The sequence below is a fragment of the Coenobita brevimanus genome, chromosome 88, assembly GCF_032717465.1.
Source record: "Coenobita brevimanus isolate Jiangsu-jjx chromosome 88, ASM3271746v2, whole genome shotgun sequence".
Taxonomy (NCBI): Eukaryota; Metazoa; Arthropoda; class Malacostraca; order Decapoda; family Coenobitidae; genus Coenobita; species Coenobita brevimanus.
The window spans coordinates 21,163,067-21,185,236 of NC_137041.1; the positions used below are offsets into that span (position 1 = coordinate 21,163,067).

Genomic DNA, 22,170 nt, shown 5'->3' on the forward strand with positions numbered 1-22,170 from the left:
ATAAAATGGACTATTACAGGGTGTTAGATTCGGTATTCAATAAATTGCAATGAAAGTTACAGTATCTTTGTTAAGCAACTTGCATGAGAAGCAGCTGAAATCATTTCTAAATATTTGTAAATTCTATGTCAACAATAGAAAGCTTTCCGATGAAGGGACGGAATGACTGAGGAGAAGGATAACGTTACGTATTGGCGATACCTGTTTGCTTAGGTACTGAATTTATTCCATGAAAATTAATACTGAACCACCATTAGCAGCTTGTTGCCACTACCTTGTATTATTAATAGAAAAATCGTATTGGAATGATTATCTACGCAGAGTTTGTTGACACAATTAATGGCTACTTAACCTCTCCCCAACATTCACCTGCCCCCACCACCATCCCTTCTCTCCCCCATCACTCACCTTCCCCGCAACTCCCACCCCCTGCTTCACCCCCAGCACTGTTACCAGATCATTTCTGTCTGTCGCTGCTGCTGCCATCTACACAGTGTCCCGCGCGGAAATTTCTCCAACTGTACATGCTCGACGAACGTTCGGATCTTCAACTCTCTTCGTCCGTAGTGAACCTCCGTCAGAGTCAGAGTTCATCCCATAGATGGCTGGGTACGGAGTTGGGTGGAGAGAAAAATGTCTCAGGAGTAAGGCGGCTCTCCCATCGGCTCTGCCAGTTGCATGAAACTGGTGGCACGGATATTTGTTCTGTACCACAGGTCGCGCTGACCAAGGCCAAATAAATATGACCATACTAATTTTATAATAACGTATTATATATAATATTATGATGTAAGTATATATTATTTTATACAATAGAACAATACATATTATACTACACTTACTTGGCCTTGGTCCGTGCAACCTGAGGCACGCAACAATTCCATGCGACCTGTTTCCTGCAACTGGTCCAGCCGATGGGAGAGCTGTTTAAGGGGGGAAGTTTGGCACAATGAAGGCCAGGGCAGGCGCCGGACGGGGAGGCGGGGGTTACGTTATTCATTCCGCCCAGGGGCGTCATTTGGGGGGGACAGCAAGGGGTGCTTCCCCCCCCCCAAGCTTTCTGAGGGGGCCTCCAAATCAACTACAATTAATGAATATAATATAAGGTTAACATCATGAAATTAAAAATAATTTGTATTTAGCCTCAGTAAGTTTTGAGAAATTGCAAGATAGTGAGAAAAGGACAGAGTATAAGAGCATAGTGGAAGAAACATTGGGAAGGTATGAGCTAGAGCAGATGGAAGGGGTGGAAGACGTATGTAAGATATTCACGGAAGAGATTAGCTCAGCGTGTGAGGCGGTTTGTGGAGTGAGGAGGAGATGCAAGGGTGTGCAAGGGACAGCATGGTGGAATGATGAGGTGAAACGAGCTGTGGAACAAAAGAAGAAGGCATATGGTGAATGGTTGGCGAGTAGAGGTAGGGGAGAAGATGAGAGAGAGAAGAGAGGTATATGTGAGCAGGAGAAGGGAGGTTAAGAGACTGGTGAAGGAGAGTAAGAAGAAAGTGGATGAAGAGTTTGGGAGGAATCTGAGTGTGAAATGGAGGGAGAGTAAGAAATTGTTTTGGAAGGAGGTAAAGAAAGTAAGGCAGTGTGAAAGGGGAAATAGTAGGGGAGTGAAAGATAGGAATAATAGATTGTTGGTGGAGAAGAGAGATAAATTGAGGAGATGGAAGGAGCACTTTGAGGATTTGTTGAATGTAGAGAGTGAGAGCAGTGTGAGTATAAGTGGTTGGGGAATGGCTGGGAGAAGAAGAGATGCGAGGAGGGAGGAAGAGATCAGTAGGTCGGAAGTAGTGGAAGCGATGAAGAAGATTAAGCTGGGAAAGGCCCCAGGAATTCATGGAGTGTGTGGTGAAATGCTTAGGTATGGGGGTGAGATTGTTGTGGAGTGGATATGGAAGTTGTGTAGATTGGCTTGGGAAGAGGGAAGGGTTCCAGATGACTGGAAATCAGGTATAATTGCTCCTCTGTACAAAGGAAAAGGGGAGAGAGAAGTATGTGGTAACCATAGGGGTATTTGCCTTCTTAGTGTGACTGGTAAAATATATGGTAGAATACTCATTGATAGGGTTAGGCATATGACAGAGGAGCTAGTTGGAGAAGAACAAGGGGGATTTAGGAAGGGAAAAGGGTGTGTAGATCAGATATTTGTTCTAAGATGTTTAGTGGAGAAGTATCTAGAGAAGGGAAGGAAAGTGTATGCTGCCTTCATGGACTTGGAGAAAGCTTATGACAGAATAGATAGGCAAGGTATGTGGAAGGTATTAAGAATATATGGAGTGGAGGGGAAATTGTTGAGTGCTGTGAAGAGTATGTACGAGGGAGCTAGGGCTACGGTGCGAGTGGATGGTGAGCTGAGTGAGTTCTTTGATCTCAATGTGGGACTGAAACAGGGGTGTGTGTTGTCTCCATGGCTGTTTAATATATATATGGATGGGGTTGTAAAGGAGGTGCAAGGTAGGGCAGTGGATGTGGGGGTGGTCCTAATGAATGAGGGTGAGATTTGGAAGCTTCCGGTGTTGCTGTTTGCTGATGATACAGTATTGTTGAGTGAAGATGAATGGGAGTTGCAAGGTTTGGTGAATGAATTTGGGACAGTGTGTAGGAGGAGGAAGCTGAAAGTTAATGTAAACAAAAGTAAAGTTATGGTGTTTGAGAGGAATGAAGTCACAGAGTGTGCAGTGAGGTTGGATGGTGAGGATATGGAGAATGTGAGTGCATTCAAGTACTTGGGTAGTGTGATGAGTAAGGATGGAACTTTGGGGGATGAAGTACGTAAAAGGGTACAGCAGGGAAGAAAGGTTGTTGGTACACTGAAAGCAGTGATGAGAAATAGGGAGGTGAGTATGGAAGTTAAGAAGTCACTGCATGATGGTATTGTGATCCCTACCCTGACGTATGGAAGCGAGGCGTGGACCTTGCAAGAGGGGAACAAGTCAAGAGTGAGAGCAGTGGAAATGAGTTACTTGAGAGGAGCATTTGGAGTGACGTGGAGGGACAGGTTGACGAATGAAGAAGTGAAGGAACGTTGTGGGGTAGACGTGGATGTGGTTGAAAAGATTAGGAGAAATACACTGAGGTGGTTTGGACATGTGGAGAGAATGGAGAATGAAAGACTGACTAAGAGGGTGTATGTAGGTGAGGTGGAGGGAGGGAGAGGGAGGGGTAGACCGAGGATGAGGTGGAGGGATGGAGTTGAGAGGTATGTGAGGGAGGGGGGGGTGAGTTGGGGGGAGGGTAGTCAAATGGTGGGTGACAGAGTGACTTGGAGGCGTTTTGTCTGCGGCCACCCTTTGCGGGATTAGGGCGTCGGGCTATAGATAGATAGATAGATAGAAGTTTTGAGTGAAATATATCTTGTGCGTTGTGTGTGTGTGTGTGTGTGTGTGTGTGTGTGTGTGTTTGTGTGTGTGTGTATGTAATAATCACAATAATTTACTAGGTATATTAAAGTGGTATACCCACTAATGTTTAATAATATTCAGCTTCATCCTGCATCATCTTTGAACATGCTTGGGGTTTCATTTACTCGGGACTTATCTTGGAAAGATCATATTACATCTCTTGTAAAATCTGCTTCCAAGAGATTGGGTGTGCTAAGCCGACTCCGCTCTTTCTTTACCCCTGCACAATTGTTGACTCTATACAGGGGTTTTATCCGCCCCTGTGTGGAGTACAACTCTCATGTGTGGGGAGGCTCCCCACATACAGCTCTTCTCAATAGGGTGGAGTCAAAGGCTTTTCGTCTCATTAACTCTCCTCCTCTTACTGACTCCCTTCAACCTCTGTCTCTTCGCCGCACTGTTGCATCTTTATCTCTTTTCTATCGCTACTCTAATGGTCACTGCTCCTCTGAACTGTCTGCTTGCATTCCTCCACCTCTACGACGGGCGCGTAGCACCCGTCTGGCAGCAAACTCTCATCCCTTTTCTGTCCAAGTCTCTAATGCAAGAGTTAACCGTTACTCCCAGTCTTTCATTTATGCAACAGGTCAGCTCTGGAACTGTCTCCCTCTGTCTGTATTTCCTCCTGCCTATGATCTCCAGTCTTTCAAACGCAGTGTGTCCAGGCATCTCAAAATGATCGGATCTTGAATTTGGCTCTCTGTTGTATTTTGTTTTTCTCTTGGAGGGAACTGTCACTGCGGGCTCATGGCCTTTGGTTCCTTCTTCCTCGCATAAAAAAAAAAAAAAAAAATATATGTTCCTAGCCCCCTGTTCAGTTAACCCCTAAAACGCGGATCGTCGCTTTTGCGACGGTCGGCTCAAAGGACAAGACGGCGGGTCGTCGCGTTTGCGATTTGAGTTAATTTTGAATAACCGCGGGCAAGCAGGCTCAAGCCGGTATTGTCTCTCAGTCCCGCCACCCGTGAGCTACTTTTAGCACACTTGACCTTTGTACTACTGACCTCGGTTGTTGCCAAGTCTCATTTTTTTTACCCACGGACGCACCGATGCGCGGCCCTCCCTCGTCGTGCGATATGGCAACGCGCGGATGGCTGATACGTGTCAATCTGCGCCGTCATCTCGCAAGCACTTTTTGCTATTGGGAAACGCTTGTTTCCCCAGTTGTCACACTGTCATTTTTTCGCGCGGTTTGCCCCAGATTAGCGTCAGTCCACGCAAATCTGCCACGGTGACACCATGTCAGGCTCTAGCTCTTCTAGTTCCGTGCCTTCTAGCCCTCCAAAAAAGGGTTTTGTTACCTCTACGCCCTTCAAAACTTTACAAGTGACTACCAAGGGGCTAAGTGACTCGGCCATAGCATTTGAACTGTTGAAAGCCTCTATGGACTACGGCAGTGACGTGGGTGTTTTGTCTAGCCTGGCTGAATCAGAGACACAATCGAGTGCTGATTCAGCCCCGGAAGTGATGATTTCTGTGCCCGAGGAAACTGTGACTGTGCCCAGCACCTCTACAGGGAAGGCCCCGGTGAAAATGGGGCTCGAATATGGAAAGGGAGAGAAAAGGAAGAGGAGCGGAGACAGCAGTGCACCGGCATTGTCCACTACGCCACGCCACACCACCGCAAGCCCGCCACGTTCTCCCAGCCCTCTTCTCTCGTCCTCCTCGTCTGCTGTCCTGTCTCCTGAGTCATCGGAGTCTCCATCACCACCGAGAAAGGGAAGTAGACGAGCAATGTTAGGTATGAGAGGTTATCGTAGGCCTAGTGTTCGTGTGAGTAAAGTTAAGTCCCCTAGGCTAACTCCCACTAGGCAACTCAGGAGTCACGCCACCGCGGGTGACCTTGACCCAAGCGATAATCTCCCTCCAACCACCACCACCACCACCACAACACCAACACGGCCTGGGATAACCTCTCCCTTACCTACTATTGCCCAGCCTGCCTCACCCACTCCCACACGACCTGCCTCACCCCCCGCCGCCCCAAGCACCTCCCAGCCTAGGCAGGGAACTTTAGATGCTTTTGTGTGGTCAGAGGGATCAGATTTTGTGCCTGAAGATCTGCCCTTTGACGAAAGTGAGTGTGGACTTCAGGCTGACTTCCCTGTGGACGACGATGGTGAATGTGTTGACTACCTGTTGGCCTTCCTTGACGACGAGGTTATGGAGCACATCTGTACCGAGACCAACAGGTACGAGGGGCAATGTGCGCCAATTCGCGAAGAAGGTGGTGAGGCTGCGACGCCATCCACGTCGCGGATGGCATCATGGGTGCCTTTGACGATCCGCGAGCTTTTTGTATTTATTGCCTTGATGTTGCTTATGCCGCACAACTGGAAGCATAAGTTGGAAGAGTACTGGGGTTCCGACGAGCTGTGCCCAACACCAATATTCAATAAATACATGAGCCGCGATCGTTTTAGGCAGCTGATGACTTATCTTCACTTCGCGAATAATGATGAGCCTTCCCAAACTGACCCATTATGGAAAGTGAGGGGAATCCTGAACATGATCAAAGATAAGTTTACGAGGTTCTTGCGCCCTTTCAAGAAAGTCGTGATTGACGAGTCTTTGGTATTGTTCAGGGGCCGTCTTCGGTTCGTCCAGTACATTCCAAGCAAACGCCACCGCTTTGGAATCAAGTTTTTCGTGCTGTGCGACTGCAAGACGGGGTTCATCCTTGACTTCGTCATCTACACCGCCAGCAATGTCGACTTGGATAAGACTGACCCCCTTGGATTCTCTGGTTCTGTGGTGAAAGTGCTTTTGGAAAAGTACTTTGGCGAGAATCATGTCCTGTATACGGACAATTATTATACAGCTCCAAAACTCGCCAAGTACCTTTCTGAACACGGCGTCGGCTCCTGTGGCACTGTCAGAAGTAACAGGGCACATTACCCTGCCTTCCCAGAGGCTGAAAAGTCAAAGCGGGGAGACGTGCACCTGAAGAAATCTGACAAGATGCTTGCGATCAGGTGGCATGATAAGAGAGTCGTGAACATGCTCACCACAGTACACAAGGGTGAAATGCTGGCAACAGGGAAGGTCGACAGAAGGACTGGCGAGCCTGTGATGAAGCCTGATGCTGTAATTGACTATAACGTCAATATGCGGCTGGTGGACAAGTCGGATATGATGATTGGAGAGATTGACTGTCTGAGGAAAAATCGTCGTTGGTACAGGAAGGTGTTCTTGCACTTGATTGACATGTGCATGTTGAACGCCTTCATCCTGTATAAAATCAAGAACAGGAAGCCAGCCAACTACTCTCTCAGAAGATTCTCCAAGACTTGTGTCTACCAGCTGCTTCAGCGTTATGGCCAGGTGCTTTCAACAGGTCCCAAACGCCACCCTCACACACCTCCAGACCGCCTACAGTGTATGGCCTACCTTCAGCGACACCGCCTGGAGCCACTGCCAGCCACTGCAAAGAGGGGGAAAGCACTGAGGAGGTGTCATGTGTGCAGCCACACTACCAGGCAGGAAAGAACTTTTAGGCGCACCTCCTTGCAGTGCAAAGAGTGCAAAGTTCCCCTCTGTGCTTACCCGTGTTTTTTCGACTACCACAGCCTAAGTAGATTTTGAAAATAAGGGTAAAAATATTGGGAAAAATACTGAGAGTGACAGTGATAATATTGTTTAGTTTTCTTTTACGTGCTGACAGTGACAGCCTGATGAGTGTAAATTAGTGTATGTACTTGTAAAAGCACTGACAGTTACAGTGTTTTTTGTTGTAAATAATTGTACATAGTAATCATATAAGTATTGCGAGTGACAGTCACTCCAGTGTAAAAAGATAAAAGCATATTTTCCTATTCTATGTTCTGAAAGTAAAAGTTTTTTGTGTATAAAATATTATTTTTATAACACTGGACAGTGACACTGATGAATAAGGCAAAAAAAAAAGATACAGTGAAAGTGAGCGATAGAAATGAAGTGCGAGTGGCCGACAGGAGCGAGAATAAAGTGCGTGCCGTAAGGCTGAATAAACTCGCGCCGCGGTGGTCTTCCTCATTCCCAGTCCACAATACTGGCAGTGACATTGATTTTTATTACCGTAATAGTGACAGGCAAACGTTTGCGAAGTCCTATGATGGAAAAAAAGGAGTATACGTGTTTTTTGCCGAGAAAAGGCAAATGTGACAATATTGACGGGAAGATCGCCACCGCGCTGCATGTCGGCCGTGCGCTCTGTCCATTTTAGCCTTATTTTCAGTTCTTATTTACAAATACGGATTCCAAACAACCTGTACGTTGTTGTATAAAGTGTACTGTGACAGACTGAGGCTGTGGTAGAAAGAAAACCGGGTTTCTGGAGGTGTGAGAGTGAAGACTTTGTTACCCAACTTTGCAAGTCTTCACAAGTCCTTGGGTAGTCAACGAAGGCTCAACATGTGGCTCAGGAGATAGCTGAATGTAAGTAATATATGCCTTAAAAATTTTAATGCTCTAGGGTTAATCTATGATTTTTGGCTAATATTTTTCCACAGGTACTCAGACCCCGCTACAACCCCGCCACAGGGGGGGGATCGCGCGTACACAGCCGCGTTTTAGGGGTTAACTGTATGTTAACTGCCTTTTTTATTGTATTCTGGCCATCATTAAAAGTTTTTCTTCATCTTAGGAAGTACGTACCTATAGGTAGGAGTCTTAAGAGTTCATTTAGATCAGTGGTTCCCAAAGTGGGAGGTGGAAAGATCCAGAGGGGAGGTGAGATATCATGGGACCGTGAGGAAACAGGGGACGGTAGTTGGGCGTCAGGGTGGCATTAAAACCAAGTAAGCATTTTTTTTTTTTACAAAATCTATATGACAAAATCTAAGTCACAAACACTTAAGTGACATGTATGCTTTACACACACACACACACACACACACACACACACACACACAAGGAAGAATTGTACACGAAAGCAGTTTTATTTTATTTTTGTGGTTCGACGTCGGAATTAAAAATTTGAATGTTTTCTTTATATCTTGGTAACGTGGTCTGGACACGATAGGCACCACAAGCCAGCGGCCAGCCAGTCAGACAGTAGACACTGTGGGGAGTTCATTCTGTAGGGGCTGGTAAAGTACTTATAAACACATTTCTATCTACCCATCTATTTCCAGACGCCTTAATCTCGTAAGGAGTGGCCACAATCAAATCGCCTCCATGTTGCCCTGTCCTCCTCCATTTCATTGCCCTGCTCGCAGCTCACACCCCCCTTTCTCATATACCTCTCCATTCCATCCCTCCATCTCATCCTTGGCCTCCCCCTCCCTCTCCACCCCCACCTCACTCACATACACTCTCCTCGTCAGTTTCTCACTCTCCATCCTCTCCACATGGCCAAACCACCTCAGTGTGTTTCTCCTAACACTTTCTATCACATCCACATCTACACCACAATGCTCCTTCACTTCCTCATTTGTCAGTGTCTCTCCATGTGACTCCACATGCTCCTCTCAGATAACTCAATTCCACTGCTTTCACACTTGACTTCTGTCCCTCCAACAAGGTATCACAATACTGTCATGTAGTAACTATTTCACTTCCATGCTGTATCTTATCACTGGTTTCAAGGACCCAGCAACCTTTCATCCTTGTTGTACCCTTTCAAGCACTCCACCCACCAAACTTCCATCCTTACTCATCACATTCCCCAAGTACTTAAATGCATTCACATTTTCCATTTCCTCCTCAAAGAACCCCACTATAAATTCATTAACTTTACTTCTCTCGAAGACCATAACTTTACTCTTCCCTACTTTTACCTTTAGATTCAGTTTCATACATACTCTCCCAAACTCATCCACCAAGCCTTGCAGCTCCCTTTCGCCCTCACTTAACAACACAGTATCATCTGCAAACAACAGTACAGGGAGTTTCCAAACACTGCCCTCTCTCATTAGGGCCGCTCCAACATCAACTGCCCTACCTTGTATCTCTTTTATTACTCTCTCCATATAAAGATTGACCAACCATGGAGACATGACACATCCCTGTTTCAATCCAACCTTCAAATAGAAAAATTCACTCGGTTCACTATCCACACGCACTGTAGCCTTTGCACCTTCATATATACTATTCGCGGCATTCAGCATCTTCCCAACTTCTCCAAAGATTCGTAATACTTTCCACAGTCCTTGTCTATCCACCATATGATATGCTTTCTCCAAATCCATGAAGGCCGCAGACAACTTCTTTCCCTTCTCTAGAAACTTTTTTTCCTGAAAAGCTAAAAATGAATATCTGATCTAAACAAACTCTTCCTTTCTAAAACCTCCCTGTTCTTCTCCAACTAATTCCTCTGTTATTTCCCTAACTCTGTCAGTATGTATCCTACCATATACATTTCCTATTACACTAAGAAGACAAATACCCCAATGATTACAACATACTTCTTTTTCCCCATTTTCTTTGTACAGGGGAATAATTATACCTGACTTCCTATCCTCCGGAACTCTACCTTCCTCCCAGGCTAATCTGCACATCTTCCACATCCATTCTACTACTATCTTTTCCCCATACTTCAGCATTTCACCACACACTCCATCAATTCCTGGGGCTTTCCCCATTTTAACTTTCTTCATTGCTTCCACAACTTCCATCCTAATGATTTCTTCCTCTCTTCTCTCACATCCCTCGTTCTCCCAGCCATTCACCAGCCACTTACACTCGCATTACTTTCATTCCCTATTTTCTACAATACCCTAAAGTTTTCCCACCATCTCCTCACTTTTTCTCCCTTCTCCACAAGTAATCTAGCATTTTCATCTTTCACTCTCTAACTAACTCCTGTCTAACTCACTTTACCTCTTTCTAGAACATTATCTTACGTTCCCTCCAATTTACACTCAAATTCCTTCCAAATTCCTCACCCACTTTCTTCTTACTCTCTCTTACCAATTTTTTCATCTCTTTCTTCCTCTCTATATATAACTCTCTCATCCGTCTGTCAACTTCTTCCACACCCCTGTTTCTCATCCTCTCACTATATGCTTTCTTCTTTCGTACCACAGCCTCTCTCACCTCGTCATTCCACCATGCTGTTCCTTGCATCCCCTTTCGTCTTCTCTTCTCCCCACACACCACCTCACATGTCAAATTAATGTATGATATCTTGTCATGTAACTAAAATAATCTCTTGGAATTGGTACAATATAATGCTGCTGTAGGTAGAATATACGGCATTATTCACCATGGCACGTAGGCCACAAAGGGCACTACAAATAACTTTGCAAAGCAGAGATCACGGAGATATCCACTGTTGCAGAAGTTAATTCATTTTTCAATGCAATAAATATACGTCAATCAATCAATCATTTCCTGTGGCACCCCACGGGATGCCTAGGGCCTCGATGAACTCTCTCCACCAATATTTGTCTCTTGCCATCTCCTTCAGGTCCCACCAACTTCTCTTTTCATTGTCCACAACCAGGTTTCCCTCGGCCTACCTCTACCTCTTCTTCCTCTAGCAGTCCACTCTGGAACATCCTGTATTAAACTGCCTTCTTTTCTGTATATGTGCCCCAGCCACTTCCAGCGAGACAGTCTCACATATTCATTAACTGGTTCCACTCTCGTAATATCCCTTACTCTTTCATTTGTAACTCTGACTTGCCACTTTACCCCAAGAATCCTTCTCAGTATTTTATTCTCAAATCCTAATACTTCTTGGTCCGTTGCATTTGTACTGTACCATGACTCATTCCCATAAATTAAAATTGGTTTAACCATGGACTTGTAAAGTTTCACTTTAGTATGTACCGAAAGCATATTGTTATTACAAACAGATTTCAACATTCCAACAGCTCGCCAAGCCTGTCTAATCCTCTCCTCAATTTCATTGTTTAAATTTCCTCTAATGAATTCTGAAATTAATATACTCTTCTTACCTGAGCATCTTCCAGATTTAAAAACCATCATTTTATTTCTCCCACCTCTTAGTGTAGAGCTTACTTTTTCACATTACTTTATATGGTTCATGGTATTTTCGGGCTAGTAAGCCAAAAAGCTTTACATTTTTAATTCAATTACAAATTTACAACTTTTCAATTTTTTATTCACTATCTATTCATTAGGCTATAAGAATGAAGTCAGTTAAAGCTTTCACAAAAAAAATATATATTAATTGCTGTTTGGTCTCTTATCCAAGTTCATTAGCATATATTGCAACTCTATGTACTTTACCTTGCACTTTAAATTACATATTCAACTTCACATAGAAATACTGTCAATGCTAGCATATCGATTAGTGTGTGTGTCAAGAGGTAATTGGTTTAATAAATAATCATATACAGTATATATATTTATTTACTGATTTAACTCTCGAAATATAGCTTTGCATGTGGCTTCAAAATGCTTGCTGGCCACCCCCCCATGTGGGGAGGTGGGAGTACGGGGGCCTCCTAAATAGCGTATGCCCCCCCCCCCAAGGAAAATTGAAATGACGCCCCTGATACCGCCAGTGATAATCATTGTCGAACTAGTTTCTGAGATCCATTAGCGTTCTTCTAAGTATCTGCATTGTTAACAATACTAAACATTATATTTTCTGTGTTGTTTTTACATTGTTACCATAACATGCTAATGGACTAAATACTGGAATCGCTCCAAGCCTCTCTCTCTCTCTCTCTCTCTCTCTCTCTCTCCTTAGATCAGAAATTCCATTTCATAGGGTTATTACTTGATACCACTATCAGTATAGGTTGAAGAGGAATGCAGTTATATAACATCTACGTCCAGTTACAAGTAAGATTACCTGCCATATTCACGTCATGAATGACACTGGCCGATAAACATTAGGATGACGTTCAGACACCGTTAACGGTTGCTTATTTCCTCGTTGGTAGTACTTCAGGTAGACGTTTTTGTGTTCTGTGGTGCACCACGAGGAGGTATGTTAAAATACTGTCACCTCAACAAGCAAAGAGTTTATGAATACTGAGGTCGAATGTGGCTATTTTATTAGTTATGATAATGACTTATTGTATCATATTTCACATGGCTATGGTCATAACAGCACACCTTTATAGTCCATTGATCTAACGAATGACTGAATTACACATTGCAAGGAAAATTGATTGCGAACGGTACCGCTTCTGTGTGAGGTCACACATTTACACGCTCATCGATTATTCACCGAACAACATTATCTCACATAATAGCAAGACGAAGACACCAGCTCTCCATTGCAGTATGCAAAAGCTTCCAGTCATTTTAAGCACAATTGCTATTGATTCATGAATTGTTGGGACATTTATATCACCAATGCCTGTGATATTACTTATGTGATTGGTAAGTACAACATAACTGCATTGCTAGGTGGAAAAGGCCCGACTCCTCGGTCCTAGAACACCTAACGTTTAGCGGGGGGTCCTCTTTCGAGACCGGGGCTTAGTGCAATAAAGAGAGGTAGGACACATAAACTCCAGGCAATAACCTTTACACGTATATTACCACAGTCAGACACAGGACAAAAACAGCAGATATTACAACACAGTATGTGACAGAAAAATAAAACCTTAGCTAGGATATTAGTAACTCGCAGGATACTGGCTTAATAGATACAGACGCCCAACACAGTAATTCTAGTGCACAGGTGTACAGGGAATACAGGATTGCGGTGTGCGTGGGAGCGTGGGGAGTGAGTCTCACACGGGGGGGGGGGGGAGTGACACGCGGCAGGTCAGGACAGAATTATAGTGATATTGGGAGGGAGTAAGTATTATTAATTCAGACTTAGTATTTTCTGATAGCAAAGGGGTTTTGACAATTGATTCTATCCCTCGTCCAGGTTCTTACGTTCACACTAACTGCTGGGAGGAGATTCTTAAAGAGAGGGTGGTGGACACTGGGAATTCACTGTGTTTATGGTAAGACTAAGCAGGGGGAATATTATTAACACTTTTTCTCTACTGTTTCCTGGTAACAAAGGACATTTATGTATTCTACTATAGAGAATTTCTCGGGGTAGTAGTCTTACTGGTTTTCTGCCAGGGCGTCACTCGTGAGTTTGATTCACGAGAACTTAGTTTCTGCACTCATCCTTATTCATCCGCCCGTGATTTCACTCGCCCCGATATTCAACATACATTAAGTCACTGTGTCACTGTTACACTAATTCTGGGGCAATGTCACACTTAGCATAAGTCAACTAATTCTGGGGCAACATCACACTTAACATGATTCACTCATATAGTGGGGGCGGTGGGAAGATGCGCCGACGACAACTCTGCCGGGATAGGGGCACCGCCAAGGGAGGGCGTGCCAAGAGGGCACGGGACGACTCGCAGGTGCGTCCTCTCTCGTCCAGGGCTGCAGGTGGCAAACGGGCCCGTAGTCTCCGAACTGGGTTCAGGAGTGTGGCCCCCAGGACTGGGGCCAAACAGGTCCTGGAATCTCTGTCCCAGGTCTTGGCCGGAAGTGGTGGTCTTATGCCGTCTTGGGGGCGTGGAGAGATCACACCCGGGCGTCCTGGGGAGGGCCTGGAGTGAACGAGGGCTGCAGCCCCCAAGGTCAAGGGGTGCCATCAGGGAGGGGCTGCGGCACCGACCTGAACTAGGGTCTGTCAGGTGGGTCTTCTCCAGGGCCAGGTGCAGGGAGCAGAGGCCAGTGGAAACTGTAGGGCCTCGCTGGGGCCCTTCAATGCTAGAGGTCCAGACTCTCGTCTCATGCTGGGGCGATTACACTTCTGACACCTCTCTCTGGCCGTAGGGCTCAGCTACTGGCCGTGGCTGCCCGAGAGGGCAACCATGAAGCGCCAAGGCCCGGCTACTGGCCGTGGCCTGAGTGGGGGAATCAGTGCGCCTCTGGACACCTTCAGAGTGGCTATCGGCCGTCTGACGAAGGTGGGAGCGGCCACAGGCTGTCTCCTGCAGGAGGGAGGGGGAGCAGCTGCAGGCCGACCCTTGGGCAGCACATTCAGAGCGGCTATCTGTCATCTGGTGAAGGCGTGAGTGACTACAGGCTGTCTCCTTCTGCCGGAGGGATGAGCGGCTACAGGCCTACTCGCGGGCAACACCTTCGGAGCGGCTACCGGCCGTCTGACGAAGGTGGGAGCGGCCACAGGCCGTCTCCTTCCGCTGGAGGGAGGAGCGGCTACAGGTCGACTCGGAGGCAACACCTTCGGAGTGGCTACTGGCCATCTGATGAAGGCGGGAGCGGCCACAGGCCATCTCCTTCTGCCAGGGGGGAGGAGTGACTACAGACTGACTCCTGCAGGAGGAGGTGTAGGGCAGCTACAGGCCGTCCCTGGAAGAACACCTGACGAAGGCGGGAGCGGCTACCAGCCGTCTCCTGATTACCCTCAGGTCAGTGAGACACCGATTCCCTTACAAGGGGCGGGTGGCTACCTACCGTCTCAAAGAGGAAGACATCTTCGCAGAGGCTACAGGCACACTCCTGTTGAAGACGGAAGTGGCTACAGGCCAACTCCTGAGGGGGGCTGTCTGGAGTTGGATAGGCAGCTCCACCCCGATCTGATCTGGCGGTTCCACTCCCTGAAGGTAGTGTCATCATCCTGCTAGTGCGACGGTGCGGCGGCTGGGTGCTATAGGGGTGCACGGCCCAGGCTGACTTATGCTGTTGTCGCACGGTATCCCGTGGTTCGGCAGTGTCTACTCCATGGGGTTCGGGTGGGGGTGTTGGTGAGTTTCCAGGGGCACTATGCTGTAGCTCGCGCATGTTACCTGTCGGGGAGTTTCTGGGGGCACTGTGCTGTAGGTCATGCATTTTAATAACGAACATGAAATTATCATTATAGACTAGAACACTGATTTCTTTTTTTTATCCCACAAACCTAGGCACGAGGCAGTATTCTCCCTCAACGAACGAGTTTCAACCTCCGACATCTACAGTTCCTATCACTCCTACTTAGTTTAAATTACTATCCGCCCAATGAGTAATCGTGTAACGATTAATGACCTAACTTACCTAACCATATCCCGGATCAAGAATGGTATTTCAACATGTTTAATCGAGACCAGCCCAGGACTGGCGAAATGAAAAACGAACAGTCAATTGCAGGTAACTATTTTTCTACCGTAAGGGCCGGTCACAGGACGGTTCTTCCCCCCAGTATTCAGTAGACAATTTTTAGCCATAGGTTTATCATGTAATAATGGAAATGAATACGTTTATAAATATGTAATATAAGTAAAGATGCGGTCCTTTAGGTTATTTTACTTATTGTTTTCAATACTCACGTTGTCCAATATTTTCAAGAAGTTCCTTTGAAATTCTGTCGGCTAAAAATTGTCTACTGAATATTGGGATGAACTCTGATGGAGGTTCACTATGGACGAAGAGTTGATGATCCGAACTTTCGTCCAACATGTACAGTCATAAGAAAAACTATCGTTACCCTTCAGAGCTATGCACTGTGACACAACGACGAAGTGTTGTGGAATGACGGGACAGGAAAGTTTGTACTGCAAACCCATCAATGTCGGATATGTGAGACACAGAGATTAGAATTTGTGCTAGAGGTAATAAAAGCTAATTAGATTGTTTGGCTTCTGTGCACAGAGACAATACGTTTTATTATACGGCACCGAAGTCATTAAATAAAAATATAACCGAATGGTCTGAAGTAGGAAACACACATGTAGACAGGCAATGAGTATGTGCACCCATGCCAGATGTATGATAGTACTTCAGCCGATACAGTATAATAATGATATGTATTGCTTTCTACATATAATAAATGTTGAGTAGAAGGAAAATAATAATACATGTTCAGTCTCATTGCTTTAATATTTTGTTTACCCACTCCCTGCTTCGAAAACAGCCTCTAGACGTCTGAAGCATCCATCTGAAGCATTTAACCACCCATCTAAAGCAAACAAATGAACTCGTGCACCCCTGCTAGACTCTCACTAAACACTTACACACACACACACACACACACACACACACACACACACAGTCGATCCCTATAGATTTAATACCATTCAAAATCATTCATTTGTTGTATTCTATAGACAATAAGTGTTGAACAGTAGGAAAATAATAAACCTGCCTAGTTTCATTATTAATCCCTGGCGGGGCGCTCAGGGTAACAAAAACACTTCCTATATATTTCCCCGCCATATGGCTCATTCTTGCTCATTATTCCAACTCTTGTAATGGAATTGTGACATGGCAACACTAGATAGGGGAGGGGCGAACAGCAAGGACCCGCCCACATAGCCCAGCTAACGTTCGTTTAGCATCGAGCAGTCATGGGGATAACGATACTTTTTCTTATGACTGTACACACGAACAAACAGATACACTGTTGCCAGCACCCGTTAACCACCTCTCCCTGCTAGGTGGCCTAGGTGGAAAGTTTGGCGACTGTACCTGCCCCTTTAATGCCTTGAATCCTGCACTACGACCTGCCCTCAAACTAGACATCCTAGACCTGACAGAACTCGAATTCCAGAGCCCTGGCGAGTGCTTCCTGCATGCTTCTTGGTTGTGCCAGCTTCACTTGCACTTTCAACTCTGCATTCAAGAGCATCAATGAACTAGTCCCTTAGAAGAATAGCCAACAGGTTAGGTGTTGCTCCAAGGTATGCCTTGTTTGCCGTACTCTCTAGCTCATGAGGAAGCTGCTGGAGGGATTCGCCTCGAGCCCATACGCTGGTACAGAATCTTGCTCTGTAAACCTCAGACTGGTACATGGACCCGTATCTGCACTCCAATACTTCTACTAAGGACTGATAACTGTTCCTTTCCATTGACATTTCGCCCAGAATCTCCATTGCGGCACCCTTGAGGCTAGTAGCAAACTGCACTGCCCTCTACCTATCATCCCAAGTATTCTAATCACCAATTAATTCAAATTGCACACAGTAAGCTTCCAAAGATACTTTACCATCGAATTCCTGAGGATACGTTTTAATTGGACCCCCATTGTAACCATGCACTTCACTGGTTTAGGGCCTAAAAACTGGGACATCATAATTAAGTCAAGGACTAAAAACTAGATTCTGATTGCTCAACCCTGTGAATCTACCTTTAGATGATTTGGGTTCATCCAGATTCATTATACACTGTCCATTTGTTTATATGCTCCCAGTATACTTACCTGAGGCTCAGCAGTGCAAGATTTCTCAACAGCCTCCATTCTCTCACTGATTAAATGGTCATCTACATGCTCTCTGCACTCCATCACGTTATTGCTTATCTCACACTTGTGCTGCTGTAGCTCAATGTACACTTTCTCTTTCAACTGTTGCTGTTCTTCCTTCATTTTCCTCATGAAAGTATTTAGCTGTCGTTGCACTCTCAGTTGTAACTCCTTCTGTTGCTCCTATAACGCCTCTTGATGCTATTCATATCATTCTTGCTGGTCTTCACTTTGTGCCTGTAGTTGTTCTTTGAGTTCGTTCTTGAGCCCTTTCTGTTCTTCATTCACTTTATGCCTGTAGCTGTTCTTTGAGTTCATTCTCGAGCTCATTTTGTCCTTCACTTTGTTCTCGTAGTTGTTCATTTTGTGCTTGTAGTTGTTCACTGAATTCTTTCTGCCCCTTAAGCTGAGCTCTTAGTTGTTCACTTTGTGCTTGCAGAAGCATCGTGATCGGAGCTAGAGACACCTCTTCCTGCCTAGACTGGTTTTTCGTCTGTACACCTTCCAGCTCCATGTCGATGATTTGACTCACTCCAGCACTTTCTGTCCCAACTCCTGACACGACTTGTTATGTCCACATTCCACATTGCCACTGGCTCCAGCAGCAGTAGTTCAGTAAAAGAAGAGCATCACCCAGTGAATCGTTCTTCATAGGGTCTATCTTTCAGTGCACAATACACAAGATTAGCTCAGGTGTCATAAACAAACTTGGGCTTCTCACATTCGTTGTCTTCATTTAGGAAGTAATCAAATGGTATGCTCACCGGAGGAACACTAACTTCGCAAGGCCAAAAGTTAAACTACACTAAAGCTCCTCTATTCTCTCCTCCATCCTTATATAAACTTCCTAGATTCTCAAATGATCTACCACATACTCCTAGGGGCAACAGTTCCCAAATATGAAACATCCAAAATATTCTAGAGTTCTCGTATATTGTGTAGCACACTGAATTATTTAGCATACAAACAAAAATACATTATTTAACAAACACTATTAAAAAGCATTATGTAGAAAAAGAGAACAAGAATTAATGTTTAGCTTTATAAAATAACTCCACTCACAATAGCAACCTAACTGGCAACTCTGACACGCACAGAAACTGTGAGAACCAACAGGAACCCTCCAGTATTATCTAACTAGCGAATCCCGCTTCTCAACATTAACCCGCTGACTCCCGTTGACATAAATATATGTCCACACCTTTTTCACTGTAAGTCTCGTTGACGTATACAAACGTGCAGCAATTGCAAGGTCCCTAATTTGCACAATTTTCAAAAATTCGGCCGTGATTTTTGGTACATATACACGGGACACCTTCCTCCACAAGATGCCAGGCAGGGTCAATGCTTTACCCTGCAAGACCTTCCTCCCCCCCGCACGCAATTGTCTCGGCAATTCACCTGTTACCAGTGACCTGGCCAGTAAAGACATATGCCATGGTATGAAATTCAAGGCCAGAGTGATTCCCCAGTCGATGACAATGTGGAGGACAAAGTTTACATAGCATTAGAGGAAGAGACAGTCAGAAATAATGATCAAGTAATGTCGCCAAAAAAGGTCAGGTATGTTGATGTGTTTGTTGAGTGAATCAGTGCTTATATTGCCTATATTACTATGTGAAAACCAATATACTCTCTTACTACATATAAATTCGTACCAAATAAATAAATAAATACCGTTTATGAGTGGTGTGGAATAGTTACCCTCCCATAGAAATCGTTTTTTTTGGAGCCAGCCTGATAGAATAGACAGTAAGGTAAGGGGTACTTCTACCTGTATAGAGTATTTTAAAGCTCAGGTGAGCTATTTCTCTATGAATTTTCGATGTTTCTCACCAAAAGCGGAGGTTTGAGCCCCCAATTTTTTTTTTCCAAAATTGGTTGGGATTGGGGGATGTCAGTGGTGGAAAATCGGTCGGAACTGGGTGGGTTAATAATAATAATAATAATAATAATAATAATAATAATAATAATAATGTCGAAAACAATAAGCTTCATCATTTCAGTGGTGAACCATAATAAAATCACTGACGAAAACAGGAATACTCATGGAAACAATAAGATTTGCCACTTATATGCTGAAGCTAAAGAAGAAGAAGAAGAAGAAGGAAAACAATACTAATACTAATAATCATACTAATACTACTAATACTAAATCTAATACTAACAACAACAATAAAACAACAACAACAACAAGACCAATGATGATAATAATAGTAATAATAATAATAATAATAATAATAATAATAATAGTAATAATAATAATAGTAATAATAATAATAGTAATATCAACAACAACAACAAGAACAACATGAGCAATGATGATGATCTCTCTCTGTCTGTCTATCTATTGCCAGACGCCTTAATCCCATATGGGGTGGTCACAAACAAATTGCCTCCACGCCACCCTGTCCCCCGCCATTTCACTGCCCTGCTCCCAGTTCACACTCCCCTCTCTCATATACCTCTCCCCTCCATCTCATCCCTGGCCTCCCCCTCGCTCTCTCCACCTCACTCACATACACTCTCCTCGTCAGTCTCTCACTCTCCATCCTCCCCACATGGCCAAATCACCTCAATGTGCTTCTTCTAACGCTTCCTATCACATCCAGATCCACACAACAACGCTCCTTCACTTCGTGATTTGTCAGTCTGTCTCTCCACGTGACTCCACAGGCTCCTCTCAAATAACTCAGTTCCACTGCTCTCACTCTTGACTTGTGTCCTTCCAACAACGTCCAAGCTTCACTTCCATACATTAGAGTTGGTATCACAATACTCTCCTGTAGTAACTTTTTCACTTCCATGCTGACTTCCCTGTTTCCTATCACTTCTTGCAAGCAACCAGCAACCTTTCTTCCTTGTTGTACCCTTTCAAGCACTTCACCCTCCAAACTATCCATCTTTACTCATCACACCACCCAAGTACTTAAACGTACTCACATTTTCCATTTCCTCATCATCCAACTTTCACTTCTCTCTAAGACCACAACTTATTTCTTCCCTACATTCACCTTTAGATTCCGTATCTTACACACTTTTCCAAACTTATCCACCAAGCCCTGCAGCTCCCCTTCATCATCACTTAACAACACAGTATCATCTGCAAACAACAGTACAGGGAGTTTCTAAACACTGCTCTTTCTCATTAGAGCCACTCCAACATCCACTGCCCTATCTTGTATCTCTTTTATAACCCCATCCATGTACAGGCTGAACAACCATGGAATGACACATCACAGTTTCAACCCAACCTTCAAACAGCAAAATTCACTCAGGTCACTATCCACAGGCATTGCAGCCTTAGCACCCTCATACATACTCTTCACAGTATTCAACAACTTCCCATCTACTCCATACATTCTTAATACTTTCCACAATCCTTGTCTGTCCACTCTGTCATATACTTTCTCCAAATCCATGAATGCAGCATACTTCTTCTTTCCCTTCTCTAGAAACTTTTTGACTAAAGATCTAAGAATGAATATCTGAGCTACACAACCTCTTCCCTTCCTAAAGCCTCCCTGTTCTCCAACCATTTCCTCCGTTATTTCCCTAACTCTGTCAATAAGTGTCCTACCATATACTTTTCCTATTACACTAAGAAGACAAAATTAATGCCCATATGATTAACACACACTTTTCTTCCCCTTTCCCGTTGTACAAGGGAGGGATAATAATAGTAATAATAATAATAATAATAATAATAATAATAATGTCTAAGTTTCATTGCTTTTGCCTTTAAGTGATGGAAGAAAAAGTAGAAACATAACGAGAAAGCCGGAACTGAAGTCCATCAAGTCCATCAGAGCCAGTAAGGCACATACAGTAGTTACTATTCTGCCAAGTCCTAGTATCTCTTAGTATATGAAATGCAACATTCAGATTTACTGTATATCCAAGCAGACTTTGAATGGCATCACCCCATCAGTAGGTGATGGTGATGATGGTAATGATGATGATGATGATGATGAACTCCTAGCCTACCTACTTACCTACACTTTCCCTATGCTCTTAATAGTTGCCGACCATTGGGATGCACGCAGGTGGTCCAGAGAAGTTCCTGAAGAAGTCCCTGGACCAGCTACGACTGGACTACGTGGACCTTTACCTTGTACATACTCCATTCGGATTGAAAGTGGGTACACTCCAGGTCAGGTCCACCTTAGACCGTGTCCACACCAAAGGCTCACTGGATCAGGCGGGTGCCGTCAAGAATTTTTATAGGTTTCTGTAATGTTTTCACCTTAACTCTGCCCAGATTTTTGTCCTCTTACAACTTATTTCATGTACTTCAGTGATAAAAACAAAAAACAAAAAAAAAACAATGCTACGGTATCACATCTTTTCCATGACACTTCCTCGTGACTGCCATCATAATCTAGTGTTGGTTTATTGTTACACCTCGACATTCAAGATGTAGAGATGGCAATTTTAGGCCACGTTATTGTAAAAGGAATATAATAATTCTACTGGAAGCTGGCAGGTGTGGGTAACAACTTATAGGTTACAGTGCTGCAGAACTAGAACCTGTACACTACAACACTATGTCCTACACTGCCCTTTCCTTACTCTATATTGGAATGGGAATATTCCAAATGTAACAGAACAGGTAATCTGGATGATTAACAAGAAGAAGATTGAAGAAATCATACAAAA

At 44.4% G+C, this 22,170-nt stretch overlaps 1 protein-coding gene across 1 annotated transcript in view; it reads left to right on the forward strand.

Moving 5' to 3' along the window:
• LOC145411232 (aldo-keto reductase family 1 member B1-like) overlaps positions 1–22,170 on the forward strand; it is a 57,302-nt gene that overhangs the window by 17,990 nt on the left and 17,142 nt on the right. Inside the window, exon 3 of the mRNA XM_080281297.1 lies at positions 21,533–21,649. Within this exon, the coding sequence (XP_080137423.1) occupies positions 21,533–21,649 (117 nt within the window). The remainder of the gene's footprint in view (positions 1–21,532; positions 21,650–22,170) is intronic.